Raw genomic sequence first — 21,992 nt, 5'->3', positions numbered from 1 at the left:
CTAGTCACAAGGGCCTCCTGGGAAAGCTTTCTCTCCTGCAGCCTCACCTCCTCTACCTCTGTATTTCTAGGCAGCAGACTTGTACATGAACATGGATCCTTGGAGGAAACCTGTCTTTTCTGATCAGCTGAGTACATAAACTAATGACAAGATGAAGAAGTTCAGAAAACATATAGGCATGTGGCCATGCTACTATCATGTGGCTTTGGCCTGACATTGTTCTTAGCAGGCAGTGATGTCAATATGTCTGGGAAGATATGACAAAAACCTCTTAATACAATTTGCCTGCAATTTAATTTATTGGGGGGGAGGGGAGAGTGGACAGTCCTGGGCTTTGAACTTAGCCTGGGTGCTGTTCTGGAGCTTTTTCACTCAAGGGGAAAATATTATGGAAAAATCTTATGGTGGTATCTCTAAACTCTTAGATCTTGGGCCTCTCTCCAGACACTAGTGCCATACCACTTTGTGATGCTTGCCACCTCACCCAAACAGCAACTTTTCTGCCTCTAAAAAGACGAGGAGAAAATGATGGCATTTTTGTAGTCAGCTGTTATTAGGTGCCTCCATTCTGAAATGCAATTTCTGCAAATACTCCTGTGTGTGTAAGTAAAGAGTATCAGTCTGCTTGCCTGTTATTTGGGGGTTTTGTTTGCTTGTGTTTATTTAAAGGATGAACTCTTTGTTGCCAAGTAAGATAGCGATATCTAAAGGCGTTGGGTGGTTCACTTTCCACTGGCTCTTTATTATTTGTAAAAGAACTGGAGCTTGGAAAGAACCTTTTGAGAAAAGGTTGGCTGTTTCTCTTGTTTCCTTAGCAGAAAAACAGTCTGCTTTCCCGGGGACACTGAAGGGCTCAGGTTCTCTATCCTGGGCCTTCTCTTCCCACTCAGTCTTCTCTGAGCTGGAGCCATCTCACCCACACCCACAGCTTTAGTTTGCACCCACACTGGATGACGCACAGCCCAGACCCTTCTCTGAGCTCCTGACCCAAAAATTTCAACTGCCTATTTGACGTCCACTTATGGATGCATCAACCAAAAATATGTGTTTAGCGAGTCACCCACATGTCTGCCACTGGCCTCCGCTCAGACAAAGCCATCCATGATCTCCACTTTGGTCATGGCACTGCAGTTTGCCCTGCAGGTCCTTTGGCTTCTTCCTGTACTGTTTGCACCACTCCACATATTGCAGCAACTCTGGTCTCTGCCAGTCCCTCCCCACCCACATCTACTCCTGCTAGAGACGACACCTCCATTTTCAGAATCCAGCTCAAGCATTCTCTTTTTGATACCCTGATTCAGTAAACACCCAACACCAACATAGTAGGTTTCATAGTATCTATCACACACACACAAACACACATACCGCTGAAGCACTAGTAAAAGATTCCACATTCCTGCCTGATTAGAATCATGCTTGATTCCTTTATAGTTTTAGATCTAAGGTGGAGCAGGCAATGTTTGATTTTGTTCACAAATGTGTTCCATCATGTTTACATGACTTCTTCAAAAGAGTTTTATCATGGGTGCTTTTGTTAAAAATAAATTGTGAATATAAACGTAGGTCTATATTGGCTCTGTTCTTCATCATTCTTAATGTTTGAACCATACTATCGATTAATCCATTTAGTTTAAGAGACTAGCTTCAGATTGCAAATCTGTCTTGTTATATATTTCAGGATTACTTTGCAATCTTCAAATTATATAATACATTTATTGTAAAAACATTAAAATAGGAACTGCAATGGATCTATAGATCTGAGGAAAACAAGAATTTTACTTTAATTCATTAACTTTAGTTAATATTTCAGTACTTTTAATTAGCTGTTGATGATGGGAAGGATGGCTTCCTATATGCTAGGCATGAAAGACCTCTGACTTCATGTCTGCTAAGCAGAGGATTTACTACTGAACTACAGCCTCATCCCTGAGATTTCAATAATGTTGGCTTGTCCAAACCATAAGCATCTCTTCCTTAACTTAAATTTCCTTTAATTTGTTATTGGAAATAATTATAGTTTGCATTGTGGATAATTCAAGTTTATTTTTAGATCTCTTGTGGATTTTAGCACCTTCAAGATGGAATTGTTTTTGAATTTTGGCTTGCAAGATTTTTGCCTATAGCATAAAAATAGTGATATTTGTATATTAATTTTGTATTTTGAAAGCAAGTAAATACATTTCCTTTGTCCAGAATTTGTTTTATTATAAATTCTTTGGGATTTACTGTGTTTTTATCTATGAAAATACAAGTCTCATTTTCCTTTTAAATCACAATGATTTTATTTCTTGCCTTCACCCAAGATCTTCCGGATTAATGCTGGGTACAAGTACTTTAAGGGGGCTTTGCCTTGTTAGCAATCTTTAAAGAATGAACATTCATTGTTTTATTCTGTGTAGTTTTAACTTTCAACATTGTTTATAAAGCTCAAAATATTTTTAATTCTTGATTTGGTGACACTTCATTTTTTTCCATATTTTTTATTGTAATTAATAGAAGGGTTACATTATATTCACCAGATAGAAGGCACATTACTTCACAAACATTGATACCCTTTCTCATGTCTTCGTCTCATTTCCCTCTCCCCAGCCCCACCCCTCATCTTGTTTGGTGACACTTCCATTTTATTTCATTTAAGCACTACATATGATTTGAGTTTTAATTTCTCCAGGCATTGAAATGACCCTTAGAGCTTTCATCTTTGACCCGTTGATATGCTACATTATCTTAATTGATTTATAAATGTTAAACCAAGTTTGCATTCCTTGGACAATCCTCAGCTAGTTGTTAACTAGTATTTTGCTAATTTTTATAAAACTATTTTTATAAAACTACCATACATCTCTCTTGGTGTGAGAGATCATTCTGGTGTGTGCTATGTTTGCATTTGTAATTTCCTTTTAGGTTTATTATGTTGGGTTAGTAAAAAAAAGGAAAGTATTCTCTTTTCTGAAAGTACTGCTTAATATTAATATTTCTTGCTCCCCAAATATTTGATAGCACTCATCAGTAAAACCACATGATCATGGAATTCTTTGTAGAATGGTTTTCTTTTTTGAATCATTTCAATTTAAAAAAAATTTCCTTTCTATATCAATTTTAATAATTTACCGAATATTTCACTTCATCTAAATATTCACTTTATTGATACAAAGTTGTAATATTTATTTACCTTTTTATTATCTGTAGGCTTACATTTCCTCTTTGGATTATTTATAGTTTGCCCTTTCGGATGTTACTTACCTGGGATGTATAGCGACCCATGTCAAACTTAGAGGTTTAAAATAAAAGCAATATAAGGAGTGGGCTGGGATTAGGTGAGCTGATTTTTGTGGCAGGTTCACACAGGGGTCTTTGGCTACAGCTTGGTAGCTGACCATAGCATGGCCATGCTTCTGGATCTTGGCTGTCTGTTCTTGGGGAATGGGGGTATAAGCCACATGCCTCTCAGTTGTACACAGCTAACTAGGCTTGTTTGTGTGATTGCTTGGCAGTGTTTCTGGAGAGAATAGAAATGAGTGAATTCTCTAGAGACCTAGGCTTTGAACTAGTACAGAATTGCTTTATTCATATTCTATTGTCAAAGTGAATCCAGATTTGTAGCACAAAAAAATACACTAGCACCAATTCCAAAGGAATGGGCACAGAGGCCATTTTCTCAATCCATGCTCTCTTATGGAACTCGTGTGATTCATCCACTTTTATCATTGTTCTGATATAACAACAATCTGCATGCAGCTTTACTGGACCTTTGTGAACATGAACGTCACACAACTCCCAGGTCAGCAAATTTTCAAACTAAATTTTGGCCCATATGTCTACCATATGGCCCCTAATACCTGAATGATTCAGAATAGAACACTCAAATAGTATTATGGAAGTAACATTGATTATTTAAATAATAACTTCAGACAGCAATTTACAACTTCATAATTAAAAATAGTTTACAGCCATTAATGACTTGAAGGTAAAGATAAGCAAGTTATCGCAGCACAGGCAATACGTTTATCTAGGATTTTCTATCAATAGAGCAATTCTTGGACACAGAAAATTACTGACAAGTTGGAGGCCAGTAGTGGAGCCCCGTGGAAATTTACCTAGCATGAGTGACACCTTGGATTCCCTGTCTAACACTGCCAAATGGAGTAAAAGAAAGGACAACAAAGAGGAAGGGAGGAAGGAAACAAGGAAGGGAAAGAGAAAGGGACAAATTTTTCTTTTGCTCTCTGGCTCTTGAATGGCAGTTTTTATTTTATTGAGGTAAAAATATTGAACACGTGATCCACCCATTTAACTAATTGTTAAGAGTATATATAGCATTATCGGCCACAGGTAATATTACTGTATGACATGATCCAAACTTTAGCCCCATCAATTTTCAAGTCATCATTTCCAAATTCCCTCATCTACAAAAACCACCATTCCATTCTCTGGTTCTTTTAGAAACTGCTAGAATAAAATTATGGAATAGACTTTCACTTAACATAATCGCAATGTGTTCTACTAGCCAAAATTTTCCATCCTTGATTTGAAATTTCTTAAATGAATGTTCAAAATTTAAGACAATTTTTGAAAGAGTAATGTTATAAGAAAATACTATACAACCATGGTTTTCAGAATGACTTGAATTTTACTGTCCTCCTCTTTGGTTTGACTCTTTGTGTACTGAGAATTGAACCCAGGGTCTTGCTCATGCTAGTCGAGCCATCAACCACATTCCAATTCTATAGAAAGAGATTTCAGTTTTATCAAACTCACCTCAATCTTGAAATGACTTCTTCGTATGTTAGTTTGCCATGCTCATAGAATATAGTCATGAAATGCAGAGGTTATTTGAGGATGTTAGCTTTTGCTTTTAGCACAAGACTGAGCTAGATATTTCTTTTCTTTTTTTTTTTTTTTTTTGCCAGTCCTGGGCTTGAGCTCAGGGCCTGAGCGCTGTCCTTGGACTTTCTCAAGGCTAGCACTCTACCACTTGAGCCTCAGCACCATTTCCGGCTTTTGTCTATGTTTGTGGTACCAAGGAATCAAACCCGGGTCTTCGTGCATGCTAGGCAAGCACTTTAACCACTAGGCCAAACTCTTGGCCCCTAAGCTAGATATTTCTTACCAAACATAGTGTTGGGAAGGATGGAGGAGAATGAGGAAAGGGGTGACGTTAATTAAGATGTATATATTGATAACCTGTTTTGTCAAATGACAACTCCTCTATATAACTCCTTAAAGATAATAAAAACATAATTTGAAAGATAAAATGACAACAGATTGTAAAGAGACTCGACAAATGGGACTATCTAAAAATAAAAAGTTTCAACACAAGGATATAGCAACTAAAGTAGAAAGATAGCCAACTATCAGGGAAAAGATATTTACCAATAATATATCAGACAAATGGTTAATATCCAATATCTACAGGGAACTGAAGAAACTAATCCCCCCCCAAAAAAAACCCAACAAACCAATCACTAAATCAGCAAGGGAACTAAGGAGAGGCTTAATCAGAGGAAGGGATAAAAATATGAGAAAATATGAAGTTAAAATATGAGAAATATAAGAAATACATGAGAAAATGATCATTATCCACGGTCATAAAGGAAATGCAAATAAAAACAACCTTAAGATACCACCTTACCCCAGTCAGAATGGCCAATATTCTGAACTCAGACAACAACAAATGCTGGTGGGGATGTGGAGAAAGAGAAACTCTACTGCACTGCTGGTGGGAATGTAAGCTAGTCCAACCACTCTGGAAGGCAGTTTGGAGGTTCCTCAAAAAACTAAAAATAGAATTTTTTGGTCAGTCGTGGGACTTGAACTCTGGGCCTGGGCGCTGTCCCTGAGATTAATGTGTATCTATGACATACAAACCCTCAGCCTAATTTTAATTATGTTCTAAAATCTAAGTGCCAGAGATTGTATATAGAGATTCCTTTCTTGAATACTTGTTTGTTAAATTTGTCATTTGAAATATTATGTAAAAATCAATGCTAATAAGTTCTTTAATTAAAAATAGACCTTCCCTACGATCCTGCCATACCACTCCTGGTCATCAACCCTGAGCATCACAATCCAGGATATGATAATGACATCTGCACAGTCATGTTCATCTCTGTATTATTCACAATAGCAAAGTGATAGAAACAACCCAGATGCCCCACTACAGATGAATGGGTACAAAAGATGTGATACATATGTACAATGGAATTCTACATAGCCACCAGACAAGATAAAGTAATGGCATTATTTTAAGTGATGAAATGAGTGGATCATATTGAATGAGATAAGCCAAGACCAAAGGAACAAAAGGGGAATGATCTCCTTGATATGTGGCTATTAGATCCAAACTGTACAATAGTGATGACTCAATATTTAGAAACTCTAGATCATTGACATGAACTTGGAGATATAGTTATATAGACATATAAAACTATGATGGTATATATATTCTATATTGATATATATATTGATATATAAATTGATATATAAATTGATATATAAATTGATATGTATCAATGACATGCAAAGTCTCAGCTTAATTTTAATTTTGTTCTAAAATCTATGTGCCAGTGATTACATATAGAAATTCCATTCTTGAATACTTGTTTGTTAACTTGATGTTAAAAAATCAGTGTTAATAAAATCTTTTAATAAAAAAGATAAATAAAAAGTTAGCTCTGGATGAAGGAGCCTAAATTTTTTGGGCTGTTCAGTTATTTGGAAGTTAATCTCCTTCAAATGATATATTCTATTTTAAGTTCAAAGGCAGGGATATTTTATACTTCATAATTTGCTGAGTGTGCAGTAAAACAGAACACCAAGAGATCCTAACTCATTTGATTCACAATTATAGTAAAGGATGAGAATTGAGAATATAAACTTTATTACTTAAAAGAAAAAACCAACCCTGTTATTGTAAATAATAATAATAAATAGGGCATGGTGGCTCACACCTGTAATCCTAGTTACTCAGGAGGCTGAGATCTGAGGATCAAGGTTCAAAGCCAATCCAGGCACTAAAGACTGTGTGACTCTTACCTCCAATTAATGTAGAAAAGGGGAAGTGGGGCTGTGGCTCCGGGGTAGGGCAGTAGCCTTGAGCTGAAGAGCTCAGGGACAGCACCTAGGCCCAGAGTTCAAGCCCCATGACCCACCAAAAAACAAACAACAAAAGAAACACCCAGAAAACTGGCAGGAAGGGTTAAAATCAGAATCAGCACTTTTACTACTTCTTCTTAACATGAATATTCTTGAGTTCTGAAGTCTTAAAAAATGAATTGACAAAAACATTATTGTTAATTTGTATACAGAATTGCATCTGTGCTAAACTTCTTGTCTTGGTAGTCTTAACTGGTGAGCTCACTGACATAATTATAACATACTTTACATGCCAATAGTAAAGTCATTCTCCTGTTTAGTAAATGCCCATACTCTCATTGGTGGATTATAGCCTGTGGCCAAAATCTTTCTAGATTTAAGTACTATGGTTTCCAGGAAGAGTGATACTGGAGATTTTGATAACTGTTTGAGCCAGTTTCCATCTTGGGAATGGTTAAGCACAGTATGAAAATGGTGAATATTTTCACAAGTGTTCAAGCATGTCTGTGAGTGGTAATGGAACTTTCTAGGAACCCAATTAGATCCCACTGGAATTAGATATACTCTGGAAGAACTTCAGGATGGTGAAATCCAGTGCAGAGCAGATCCTGCATGGTGTGTGGGTTTGGTTTGGGGAGGGTGGGTACTTGCAGAGAGGACTGCACCATTTCCTAAAGCAGATTCAAACACTTAGGCAAGTACCACAGCTCCTGCCTGCAGCTCTGTGACTCAGGCAGTTTTTTCCATGTCAACACCTGCTCATTAGGACCTGGACCAACACTCCAAGAGCTTTCAGATAGCCCTAATTTTGTGTCCCTGCCAATCTGCCCTAGAATTTAATAAAAACCTTGAGGTGAAACTCAGCCCTTTCCTTATTGCTAATCCCCCAAACCATCTGGCCTTTCCCTCTCTCTGAATAGCAATTTTGGTGCACGGGATTGGGAGGAGAATGGAGTGGAACCAGAGGAACGAATCGGTCTAACATTGTTTAAGGAGCAATCTATTCTTTCAGGGTGAGTTGGATAGAGGTTCTTTCAGGCCATAGACCTAAGCTGCTTCTTCCCATAGCTTGCCACACCTTTAATTGCCAGATAATTGCTTGAAATTTGCACCATTCATTAACTATTGACACACCTCTGACTATAGTTCTTTTAATGAAATAATGCCAGAAAAACTCTTGAAAGTCAGAAATCACAATCCCGATACAAAAATAAAGGCTTTTCCTTTATTCTCCATTATGCTCAGTTAGTACTACATGGAAAAGATTTCATAAATACTGGTTTATTTCTGCACTATTGTGTAACCAAAGTAACTTCATAGGAAATACTTAGTATATAATAATAAACCATTAATGAAATAGAAAGTAATGAGCTTTTCTTCCACTTGAGGAAAGAGCTAGAATATAGTGAGGCAGGTGTACTGGACATTTGAGTTGAGTGTCTTAAAAATGTGTAAGTATTATACCACTTCCATAAAGGAAGTATTCAGTACTAATTTCTTAAGTGTGTAACTTAAGAAAATTTTGTGTGAATGTGGAATAGAAACTATACATAGCAGTATGTCTTTCATCACACGAATGATAATAATAATCAAGTTTACAGAATAAGTTGCTGTTCCTATTATGTTAATGCACAACCACACCCATACGAACTTCCATGAACACCCACATACCTGTGAATATGTATGCAGGTGGACACATCTACATGTATATGTACACACATATTCCAAACTTCAGGTTGTGACCCAAAGTATTCTAAGCCTTGTGTGTGTGTGTGTTTTAATGGTCCTGGGGCTTGAACTCAGGGCCTGAGCACTGTTCTTGGGCTTTCTTCAAAGTTAACACTCTACCACATGAGCTACAACACCACTTCTAGCTTGTATGTACTAAGAAGAACCCTGGTCTTTGTGTATGCTAGGCAAGCACTCCACCACTAGACCAAACTCATAGCCTCCAAGCCTTGTTTTTGTATAGTCTATAAGCTAAGATTTATATTACTATTTCTACCTGGGTAGATATAAATCAAAATGAGAATATTTTAGTGGCACATGCAACTCAAATTTGCATCTATGAAAGCTTATTGGATCACTCACCATCACGGTTATTTTTGCACTAAAAACAGAGTCCTAGCTACTATAGGAATTACATGGTCCAATACAACTTCAGATATTTTCTGTGTGACTTTCTACAAGAATATTTGCTGGGCCTTCCTTCATCACACACAAAAGTACTATGAAATCTGCCTGAATCAAGCTGTACCTTTGTGTTTAAAAGGCAATTGTCTCTCCCCTTGCCTCTTCAAAGACCCGTTTAGAAAATAATGAAGAAATGGTTTCTGACTTATATTGTTTTCAATTTTTTTCCTTTGTCATTGAGGATTGAATTCATAGACAGTAAGGTGCTCTACTACTTGAGACATGTCCCTATTCATTTTGGATTAGTTTTGAGATAGGGTCTCAAAAGTTGGCCTGTACCATGATCCTCCCACTATCACCCCCACCCACACCCCAAGTTGGATGAAAGCCAACTTTTGTTGGCTACTTTTTTCATATATTTTTTATTGTAATTAATAGAAGGGTTACATGATATTTGCCAGATACAAGGTGTATTAATTCACATACATTGATACCCTTTCACATGTCTTGGTCCCCATTTCCCTCCCCCCCCACCCCCACCCTTCATCTTGTTTTCCCCCCTTCCCTAACCAATTTCAAATAACCAAATACAAATATATCCAATATATCAGGTAACAAAGTGAGATACTTTAACAATAGAAGATAACCAAGGGACAGCTAAAGAGATGAGAGATAACATAGTACCTTAAGGATAATAATCATTCGTTATATGGCTTTTGTTTCAATATCCTGGAGGTCCTTTGAATTAGCTTCATACTATATGGCCTTATGTATCAAGATTTTGCTCTATTGCAGGTCTCCGCTAGTAGAGCCCAAGGTTTCTACTGATTATGACAAATGAGGGAAACCATTGAGCTTAAGTTTTGTTATTTGTGAGATAGCTTCTTGTTATTTTTGCCCAGGGTGTTCTTGAACCATGATCCTCCTGGTGTTTGAGATTACAGGAATGAGCCACCACATCTATTCTCAACACTTACCTGTTCGTTTGTTTTTTAATATCTCCTAACTAGGGGTGTTTTTTTGCTTCCTACACTATGTGACACTAGATCCCAAAGATGATATTTTGAATATCAAGCTTCTAATATCTTGTCTTCTAATATATTCTTACAAGTAGAAGGCTATCCAGTTGTAGAACTCATAATTTATAAAAATCTCCATTAGATGATTTGCGGTATGCCTCTGAAACAGTATTGGAGAGAGAACCTATCAATACTGACTTCATTTTAGGACAGGAATGAAAAGAGGGACCCTAGCGCTAGACTATTAGAGTCTTCTCTGTGCTTATGTGCATTTTGTTTTCTGTAGAACCCATGCTTCATAGACACTGGTTATTAAAACATAGTGGTGAGATAGGCAAGAAGCAGGGATGTTGTTTCTCTGCCATAGAAGGATGAGTCTATAAACTCTTTCCATGCACCAACTCAGTGCTAAATCTAAGAAAGCTGTTGATATGTCCCATGATCTATAACAATTATTACTTGAATTTAGACTGATTGTCTTTACTGCATCTTAACATAGTTATTCTAAATCAACTAGAGGAATATTTTATTGTCTGAAAAGACCCTTTGCTTTCTGGATGAGTCTCCTTCCTGTTATAGATAGATGGTCAGCAGAAATCACTGCACAGGCCAGCAATTCTGAATCTTCCCAGGATGTGAAGATTCAACTGCTTTGCAGTTGCTTCTTCAAAGAGATGTTGTAAAAATAAATTTACATTCTTTGTCTTAATCAAAATATAGCAAGGAGGAACAGGGCATAAACATTAATCATTGTAGCCTTACTATAATTATGTGTTAGTATCATGTGTGTGTAGGCTAGAAGAGAGGCTGTAGAATTCCTTCTCTAACAGGTAGGGATCAGGGATTTCTAAGGTCTTAAAATCACTCATTAGCAAACTCGATATAAGAGCTATTTTGGGTACTTGAATTATCTTTCCTTCAGGTCACCTTAAATAAATGACATAAACATTAAAGAACCTTAGTGAAATATTAAAGCAATTATATAACATGTTGGCTCTAGAAGGAGCTATTTCTACTGCAAAGTACACAAGAAAATTTACTTCATTGCTCAGTGGTCATACTCAAACTAACTTTTAGAATTACTATTAACCAATAAGCTAATAAAAATGATAAAAGCTGGAACTAGCCAGATGATTTGGAAAATAAGTGACATGAAAAATATTTCTTGTAGAAGTACAAGCACGTCTCTTGTTATTTTTAGTTGTTACTATCTCAGAATTCAACACACTATGTGAGATAGCCCACACGGTTTACTGTCAGCAGGTTTCTTAGTATAGAGGGTATTGTTTATTTTTGAGAATTACCAGCTGAGTAGAGTGAGGTGATTGATTATTTTGGTTTGGTGCCTTTACTATCTCAATGTATTTTTCCCAGGGAATTTAATGATAGAAAGAAGCAATGAGTGTATATGCAATTGATTACTTTCAATTTAGTCACATATTTCTTATAGTACTGTCTCTATCTGATCTCATCTTATTCATTTATTTGTTTAGCTTGCTTTCTATTCCTACTTAATACAAGAAGAACTAGAAGCTTGGAAGAAATAGTCTTCATCTGCTTCATGCACCATTTAGCACTTACAAGAGCCTTGAGGACAGAAAGGGGATTTTACTATCTTTTCAGTGCATGAGTGTTTGGCCAGTGTGTGAAGGGTTAAGATGCACAACTTGTTATTGTGTAGATGGGAAAGAGATTGTATTCATGTTCAGAAAAGTGTTACTCCAAGTGCTTAACTTTTCATTTTCTCTTATGTTCCCCTGTTTCCATGGCATGTATAAATATGTGGCAATTAGAAGTCCATTTGTCAAGTTTTATTCATACACAAGACCCAGGGACCAAAAATGGCCACCAGAGTAGCCCGCTAGTGAGACTATTATCCCAGTAAGTGGAGACTTCTTTTAGCATAGGGACTGTGAACATCGGATGTTGTTGTGATTTATCTCTTCCTAGAGGAAGGGTCATGACAGGTGACTGTCTTGTGATGCTTGTTTGTCTGGAAAACAATTACTTCTAGAGTTGAGCTTTCATCACTTATTAATGTAACTCTTCATATGGAATTTCCAGGAGAAATCAAATATCAACCATGTGTCTCTTTTCAAATTTGTAGTTTGAAAAATTTTTTGAAAGTTTTTGAAAGAGAAATTAAATAAACATATCCAAAATACCATTTAAACATAATGGAAAACTACTGAGTCACCTCATAGATTTTAGGTTTTTTTTTTTTTACATTTTTAACTGGAATGCCAAGAGTTATTGTAAATATTTATGTATTTTATTTCACAAGTCTTAGAAATTAGACTGGGATATACAGAGTGCTCCAAACACACTGAAATGTGTTCTAGTATCTGAATGGAATGTCACTTACATTTTTAAAAAAAAACTGAAAATTAATGAAAAACATGCAGTTCTTGAATTCTGTTGTTCATATATTGGAAACCAATAGCTACCTATGTCTGTGGGCTCGTTTCAGCCAGGGGAGATTATAATCTCAAGTAAAATTTTGCTAGGTATCTTCTTTCTTTCCAAACACATAGTACCTTCTGTCACTAAGAAGATCACTCTGGAATACTGAGAAAGTTTCTTAAAATTACTTGGTCCCTCTACTACTTCCTACAACAACTCCTACCTCCTTCTATAGGAACAGGGGGCCATGAGGAAATGGGTTTTGTTTGCCTATAACCATCAGTGCCTGCCATGTACTCTACCAGGTACTACTGGGGGAATAGGGCTGTAAACCTGACCACGTGCAGTTAAAGCTCTGCTTCTCTGCCAGCCAGCATGAGAGTGTGATAAAAACCATAAGAAAGCCATCCCTGTGTATCTGCCCCACTGGCCCATGTGAAGTCACCACAGCAGCTGGTGTGTAGGGACAGCTGGTGTGCTTTCTCTCCAGGATTGAGGTCAAGCCAGGTAGTTGAATAGAGAGCCTGTTGTGGGGAAGCAGGGCAAACAGTGCTGAGACAGCTGGTACCACAGCCAGTTTTGTGGACTAGAAGTGCCACTCCACAGGAGGTTTGTGGACTATCCAGGGTATGTCATTGGCACTCTTCTGGCCCAGGAGCACACACCCTTCTTAAAGACTTCGTGCATCTTATGTGAACATGGAGAATAATTGGGGACTACAAGTTCAGAATTTCTCAGGGTACTTGTCATTTCTAACCACTGACAGGTTTAGTGTTCATTTTCTTTTGGGTTCCTCCACATCATTTAGAACTGACTCAAGGCCTCTTGATATCTCTATCTAGGATGGCAAAATTAATGAATTGACAACAGATCCATTTTTCTTTGTGAAGGAAAAATATTTTGACTGTCTTTTATGATGAGGTTGTGCTGCTTCAGAGAAAATTGAAGTGGGTGTAGTACAAAATAGTTTTCATTCCATCAAAACATAACCTGTGGCTCATTGCTGAGAGTCTGGTGTAGGGGTGGAAATGTATACTTTCCCTGGAGTTTGAAAAACGTTTCTCTTTTCTGTTTCTTGCTTTCTACCTTTTACTATCCAATGTACCCTCCCATCTCCTTTTCTCCGCATCACAAAATACGTAATGTCTTTTCAACGTGCACAGCTCTTGTAACTCAGAATCTTCCAAGTGGCAGTGCCATCTCCATAGAACTCACATACATTGTTATTTGTTTGTGTGTCAACTCAGCTCAACAATGCAGAAACACAGTTGAAATGACAACTCAGATTTCAGACAAGCTATGAAAGGGCTGATATGATATGCAGAGCCTATCTTGAAATCTGGGAACGATATCTGCTAAATTTGAGGAGAATAAAAATGATCTCTTGGCTGTGGTCTGTACAGTGTGTAACATCTCCTGGAAAATGGATTTGGCTTTCAGTGAAATATTTAGTTGCAGTGGTTGGATTCTTGAATTAGATATTATCTGGAGTTTAAACATGACTCTACTTGCCAAATTAGAAAGAGATTTTTTGTTTTTGACTTTTTTTGTAGTAGTAGTTTTATGTTTGAATAATGAATAGGCAAAACTGTAGATAAGACTCACCAGCTCTGCTAAGAAATTGAGAATTTCATTCAAGACTAGCACATAAGCCATAGAGCAATTTTGAGTAAGAAGAAGTCATTTCTGCATGAACTTAGTGACAAAGGCACAAGGGAGGGAAAATGAGAGCCATGCTGCAGTGGTCTGGCTTTCCAGTTTTGATCATCCAGGCTGCCTTCTAAAGGAAGGATTGGATTCCAGGACGCCACTGTTTTCAAGTCAGCCAGGTGCCTCAACTGTTACAGTTATTCTACTTGCTATTCCTATAGGCCTTACTTAGGGAGCATCTCTTTGACTCACGAAAGTTTGAAAGATGACTCCATTTTTAAAGGCTACTTTAAAATTTTCCATACTTGAGATTTTGCCCCTTGGCTAATTTTTTATTGTGTTAAAATAGTTGTAGGAAGGGGTTTCAGTTTCATGTGTCATTTTAGGGGTAACACTTCTTCTTGGTCAGTGTCCTGCTTCTTGGTCAGTGTCCTGCTTTCCATTATTCTCTCTACCCCTCCCACTCATCTTAACCCCATCCACCCCCTCAACTCTCCCAGTTCCATTTTCACATGTGAACACTGGTTTTATGACCATTTACTTGGAAATTTTTAGAAAACAAAAGCCTACTGCCTTTTTTTTTTCCCTTGGAGGAAGTCGCCTAAGAATTACTCTTTACCTTCAACAGCTTTGGCATTCCATGTTATGTCCAAGAGGATAGGATCTGGAGAATGTGCTATAAGTACTAATGTTCAGACTCACCGAACCCTCTAACACTATGTCCTCAGTACTTTGTGGTTACTATGATGGGCCTGCCACACCAGTGAGACACAAGTTTGTACCAACTGGACCACCATTCATTTCATTTTGAAGATTGTATGAGTTCTGTAATCTCCCAGAGGAAGATTAAACACTGAAGTGGAAAAAGCTGATGAAACTTCAGAAGTGACTTCTTTTTTTCATGTCCCAATTTCAGCTATTTTAGATTCTTATCTGCAATTATCAGTAGGAATTGCCCATACCTTTTGGGGTAGAAGGGATGGGAGGACCTTGTATTTATAGCTGTCTTAGGTCCAAAACCCTTGTGGGAATAAGCACACAAAAATCTTGAGAGTCCTTTGTGAGGGTAGATGCTGGGTACAGAGGAATGGCTGGAGAATTAAAATCACACAACAATATAAAGGACCCATGGAATTGCCTTCCTTAGTATAGGTGCTATTCAGAATTTGAATATAGAAATGGAAGATGCAAGCACAATTCTTAGAAAGTCTAAACAAGATAAGCATTAGAATGTTTTATGTTGGGCTAACCACTTGGTTAAAGAAAAAAAAAGTAATGCCACAGTCGATTTGCTGGTGTCATAAAAGTCATATGTTCTTCTGAACATTTGAGTGGTGCAAAGCATTCTTCTAAAGAAACATATGTTGAAAAATACCTGTGGCTTGCTTTCCTAATTTCCAAGTGTACTTTTGCTGGTGGCCATCAATGGACTTGGCCAACCTCTGTTGGAGAAGTTACCTTGATCAAGGATACTTACAAATATACTACATTTTCTTTTTTTTAAGTTATCTTCCTTGTCTATAAAAGCGGAACAAAAGGTCTAGGAGTCTGTGGGAAAGCCGCCAGATTTTTAGCTGGCTCTCCTCTTACACTTACTGAATACAAGAAGATGAAATTATATGAATGTTCCTCAAAAGTACAGGATGATTTATAAGAGGAGGAAGCATTCAAACATTTTAATTTTTATTCTTTCCTCTGCCCCACTTGTTTTACAGCTAAAAATTCCTCACAGAAGCCAGGCAACAGCAGCTCAGCCTGTAATCCTGACAATGCAGGAGGCTGAGATGTAAGAATCACTGTTTGAAGACAGCTCAGGCAGAACTCTTAACCAGCAAAAAAGCTAGTTACAGCACCAATCGAGTAAGATAGAGTAAGAATGTGAAATCCTGAGTTCAAGTCTCTGAACCATCATAAAAAAGTCCTGACGGGCAATAGTTAATTCATTTTTTACTACAAGCCAAAATACAATTTGTCTGTCTTTAAATGTAAGTTGCATTTCGTCTTCTAACTCCTAACCCCCTTCCCCATGCCACCACTTTTCTGTGAGAGAAATGATTTCCTAGCAGTAAAGATCATTTCCAAGACTCTTTCTATATGGTGATGATTTCTGTGAAAGACAATCACATGAGCATCAATAGCTCTCAGTAGCCATATGACCAGAATGCTTTTCACATGATTTGCATAGGTATATGCAAACCATTTGTAATAGGAATGGACATAAGCCTAGCTACTTAGAGGGTCACACTTTGAGCCAACCCTTGGAAAAAGTTAATGACACCCTCATCTTAATCAAAAGGTAATTACAATAGAGTGAGCCTATTAGCCCAGTTATACTGAACTGTAAATAGGAGGATATGGTCCAGGTAAGGCCTGGCCATAAATAACCCATAAACAACGGTCCCTCCTTTCCCCTCAAATAAAGGAAGCATGGCTCAATGGGTAGAGCACCTGCCTAATAAACACAATGCCCTAAGTTCAGTTCCCAGTACTGGAAAAAAATGAATGCCCCCCTCTCTCTTTTATGGTGAGGATAATGTGCAGAGGGGTGAGTTACATGAGTCAGGTAATGAGTACATTCATTCTTTTATCAGTGTTACCCTGTGTCTCATTTTCTCCCCCTTTTTCCTGACTTCTCCCCACGTTGTAAAGTTTCCTTCCAAGATAATTTATAGTGACAGTCGCTGCTGAATGGCCTGACAGAGACTAGAGAGGACCCTCCAAGAAGAAAAGGAGAAGGATTTTTGATTCCCAAAAGTATGGCAAGTTACATGCATGGATTTGTGCTGACCATTCTTTGCTGATGGACAGCAGTGGAAAATATGCAGGTAAATGGCAGCTCCAAAGAATGCCACCAAAGCCCCAGGAGATGCCCTGGACTCTGGGTTCCACCTTCAATACACCTTAAAATCATCCCTGCATAGCAAAAAAAGTGTAGGCCTGCAAAGCCATGGACTTCACTCTTCAAACATGTAGACTACATCTCCATTAAAGCATCATCTTTATTCTCCTGAATTTCTTCGGTGAAATTGCCAACTCAAGGCCACATCTTTTAGGCTATTTTATTACCTCAGCAGCTTCTGGCTAAAGCTCTCATTGTTAGGAGTGTGTGTGTGTGTGTGTGTGTGTGTGTGTGTGTGTGTGTGTGTGTGTAAATGATTTCCACTTATTAGATTTCTTCCAGTGTGTGCATCCTCACAGAAGATGCGCCGGCAGGCTCTGCTTCACATAATGAATATTCAGAGGCTGCAGTCATTGGGGACTCAGGTGGCAAAAATAGTAAGGTGATTGAAGCAAATCCAACATGAAGGAAAATCTGCATTTCAGCGACTCCAGCACCCTAATGACAACACAGATTCCCATCCTCTGACTACTCCCCAACCCCCAGACCACAGGAGAGGAGAATCCTGGGGAGCCTCCTCTGAACCTGGCATCTGTTCCATACACCAACTTGCTCATGCCTTTCTGGATGATGTGTTGTAATCAGCATATTGTTTTTCCAAGACAACAAGCCCTTCTGTGGTCCTCTCTACAGAATGCATTGAGGCTGATAACTCAGCATAAAGGATGCCCTGTTGAGACCAGCAATGCATGCATTGTTTTCCTTACAATGCAGCCAGGATCACCATAGGAATATACAGCATGGTTTTGGAAGTCTTATTTTCTGTATTTTGTCACCATCAGCAGTTGAACTAAAGTAGGAACCGCTCCATTCTATGATGGGTTAAATTATGCTCAGTGCACATCTAGTGGTGATGTATAAATTGCAACCCTTTCTCTCTCTTTCTCTCTCTCTCGATTCTAAAATAGTTTTTCAGGATTAGTGCTGGATTTTTGGGTTCTGCATGTGTGGTGACTCCTGATTTTTTTCTCCTCTTGAGAGAGCATCCTTTACAGCATCCCCCCTTCAGAGGATCACTTAGACACTTCCAGCTGGTGGCAGGGGATACAGCCATAATACAGCTTCTCTGTCCCAGTTGTCTTCACTACGGTAAATGCATTAGCATGGTTGCACTCTCGTACAGGGCTTCAGGTAAAGGAAGGTGGAGGATGAAGTCTGGACCTTGCTATTCTGGTTTTTAAGACGCTTCAGCTGTCTCCTACGTCTTTTGCCTTTTTGTATGCCTTTCTGATTCTCCAGTCAAAGGCTTTCTCTCCAGTGAGTAGAATGCTGCCGTACGCCTGATCAGAGGCGCCTGAGGAAATCACCTTTTCCAAGAAAACCCTGCGTGCTTTGACAGGATCTTTTTCAATGCATTATGGCTCATGCAGCCTCCCAATTAAAGAAAAACAGGGATTTAGAAATCAATGCTGAAGAAGAGACTGAGAAAAAAAGGAAACATCGCAAACGGTCCCGGGATCGGAAGAAAAAGGTAGCTATGTATGCTAGAGCATCTATCTTTGCCTAGATCAGTTTTGTTGTTGTTGTTTTAATCTCTTCCAGGCATCTGCAAAAAGCGTGACAGGCTCTTTTTTACGTGCTGGGTAGAGTGTAAATTGAGTGTGTAAATGGGAAACAGAACATAAAAGGCTGTGGTTGAGCATGGTCACAGGCTGGGCACTGCAAGGAAAGCTTTTCATCCTCAAGGGTGGGGGGTGGTGATTGCAGGGCTATGCGGAAGGTGTGCCTCACTCTACAACAGGCCCAGGCACATTTCTGAGGCACATAAAGGTGTTGGGAATGAGTTAAAAGTACTTTGTTCGCAGCCCGTTCAAGGTTAAATGTACTGCGGTGGCAGGTTTTGCTGGGAAAGGTCAGAGTGACAGCCTTTGTACTACTTAGAGGTCTTGTGGAAAAGGAGCTTTTGTGTTGGAATGGTGTCACATATGTGTGTGTGTGTTTCTGAGGGAGATCTGTGACCTTAAGGACATAGCACAAAAGTCATTTCCTCCTCTATCTTCTTTCCTCTTTCTTCCCCTGTGCCTAGTATTTCCTTTAGGTGTTTTTAGTTAGGTTGTACAAGGGAAATCACCTACTAGAAATAACTTTCTGTTGTTAAATAAAGCTACAATCACAGGTTTGATTTTTTTTTTCTTTCTTTCTTTGCCTGCTAGGTCAGAGCGATTATCCTAAATGTAGGAATTCCCCCTGATAAGGCCAGACTTAAGCCTGTCCCACTGATTGCTTGAGATCAAAACCTTGATCAGGGATACGGAGGGTCCCCTATGGAGACCCCAATGCAGATGTGTTCTAGGTCATCAGCGTTTGACTCCAACCAGAAAAGTAGTTACTGTTTCATTACTATTCTGTGGCTCTTCCACATGGCAACTGAGTAAGGCCCCAAAGCACTCTTCCTCTTTGGTAGCTAATAAGAATGGACTTAAAAAAAAAATCTGTGATCTCGGTATGGAACTCAGATCATAAAGCATTTTTATGTGTCTTTGTGAGAATTCCCAAGTGGAAGATCATGTTAATTTATTCAGGCCTCTCTGATGCACGTGCCTCCCTGGTGACATGCGGGCTCCATCTGAGCTTCTCTTCAGGACAGGCCCATAGATGGGTCTGGTATCTCCCACCCCTTTGCCATTTTCCTCAGGGTCAGGATCCTTAGGAGAAGGCATTCACAGCTCTTGTGACAGACCAAACCTGGAGACAATTTGCAGTGCTGCAGTGGTTTTGCTGCAAGATGGTCAAGGGAGATAAGTTTCCACTTGAGTATTCTTGTAAATAAACTTTACATATATTTTCATAAACATACAAACTGAGGATAAGGAATTCTGCCCCCTCACCCCTCCCATGAGATACTTCAGAGCCTTGTACAGCATAGTTATGAAATGGCCAGGTTTTGTTAGACTTGGGTCTAAAAGTATTGTCTTAGGACTGGCTGTGGGAAGGTCACTATTGATTTCCCCTGTCACCATGAATCATTGCCCCTCCCCCTCTCCCCACACACAATATACTTGGATAAATGAGCTTCTAAGATCCTAAGGATGAGGGCTTATGTTTCTGTAAAGATGTGGTGTCATCATTAAAGTTGATGCTGACTGTGAGAGTTGTTCGTCTGCCTACACTGTGTGCAGTTGTATTTTGTAGCAGTGATGACTGACCTGCTGCCTCTGTGCATAGGCTCCTGTTTGACTTGGAAGACAAACAGGGAAAGGTTGAAGCAAAGGGAGTTTCAGGACCCACTGAGCTGAAGCAAATGCTTTGTGGACCAAAATGCTTTGTTTTGAATACAACAGTCTGTCTAATGTAAATCTCTTAGCAACCAGAGGGAACATAGAGAAATATCAATATGGCTATTGTAAATGTACAAGTGGCTGTAGATGTGTTGTTCTCGACACGCACAGAGCAGACTCACCAAGTGGATCATGGATAACATGTACTAGTTAATTCCTAACCCAGAAAAAAAAATGAGTCTCTTTCCTACCAAAGTTACAGCATGCTGAGGAAGATATAATCATTGTCAGATTATTTCATGGTTGGTTTTTAATGGACAATGACTTTGAAGTCACACTTTAGAGTTCATTGCTGTGGCATATAAAAACTTCATTTCTTACAGAATGAATTGTTTAGATTGTGTGTTTCTTTTCTTCCTACTGTTTCCCCCACCCCCTTAAAATCCTAATTAAGGTCTATGGGATACTCTGTTCCATATTGTAGATCACATGTTAACAGAAAAACATACACAGAGTTTAAATATAAGCGTGTTGATTATTTGGGGGATGGTGGCTCTTGTTCATATAAAGGTCCGCAGCAATCTTTTAGTTACATGGAAGTCATAGTGAATATTTACAAAAAAAAATCACACAATAGAAAGTTTAGGAAGTATCTGTGCTGCTATTATCTATTATTAGGTAAGTGTCTTATTTACAAAATGAAGAATTTAGTCCACATAGGTCTTAAGATTTGGGTGTGAACAAGGCAGGTGAAGTCTTTCTTGATAATACCTGTGTGACACAAAACTAAACCATATGTGAGATTGATTACTAAGTATTGCGATCACATCACAATATGCAACTCAACACTGAATTCACATTTTACCAGGTTTTTTTTTTAAAAAATACACCAAAAGTTACACATTCAGTCTGTTTCAATTATGTTAACCATGAATATATGAATAACAGTCAAAAAATGAAAGAGCAGAGAACTTTGAGGAATTTATGTAATTAGTTGAATTTTAATAAGGATGTATTCTTTTTTTATTTTTTTATTGTAATTAGTAAAAGGGTTACATGATATTTGCCAGATAGAAGGTGCATTAATTCACATACATTGATACCCTTTCACATGTCTTGGTACCCGTTTCCCTTCCCCCCCAAACCCCCCACCCGTCTTGGTTTTCCCCCCTTCCCTATCAAATTTCAAATATCCAAATACAAATACATTCAATATATCAGATAACACAGTGAGATACTATACCAATATGAGATAACCAAGGGACAGCAAAGGAGATGAGAGACAACATAGTACATTAAGGACAGCAATCATTCATTATATGGCTTTTGTTTCACTATCCTGGAGGTCCTTTCAATTAGCTTCACATTATTCTTAACCCAACTTATTTAAGCTAAGGTTGAAATTATAGAAGTCCATGTGGGAGGAAGGATGCTGGTTACAGAACCCAAAGCCATTTACCTACCTACTATGTACTGTAAGCCGGAGGAACAGTCCTCTTCCACCAGCAACTGTTCTAACTTGAAGGGAAAAAAAAAGGTGTGTGTGCATATGTGGATATGTATATGTGTTTGATA

The 21,992-nt window shown here is 38.3% G+C and overlaps 1 protein-coding gene across 1 annotated transcript in view; it reads left to right on the top strand.

Annotated features, from left to right (window-relative positions):
* The first annotated feature begins 18,101 nt into the window (after positions 1-18,101).
* Positions 18,102-21,992, top strand: part of Ank3 (ankyrin 3) — a 258,674-nt gene continuing 254,783 nt past the window's right edge. The window contains exon 1 of the mRNA XM_090346380.1: positions 18,102-18,670. Coding sequence (XP_090202506.1) covers positions 18,557-18,670 — 114 coding nt within the window. The 5' untranslated portion in view covers positions 18,102-18,556. The remainder of the gene's footprint in view (positions 18,671-21,992) is intronic.

This window comes from Megascapheus bottae, chromosome 15 (assembly GCF_031878675.1).
Source record: "Megascapheus bottae isolate mThoBot1 chromosome 15, mThoBot2.hap1, whole genome shotgun sequence".
Lineage (NCBI taxonomy): Eukaryota > Metazoa > Chordata > Mammalia > Rodentia > Geomyidae > Megascapheus > Megascapheus bottae.
Note: the sequence above shows the minus strand (reverse complement) of the source record. Positions and strands in the feature narration are given on the sequence as shown.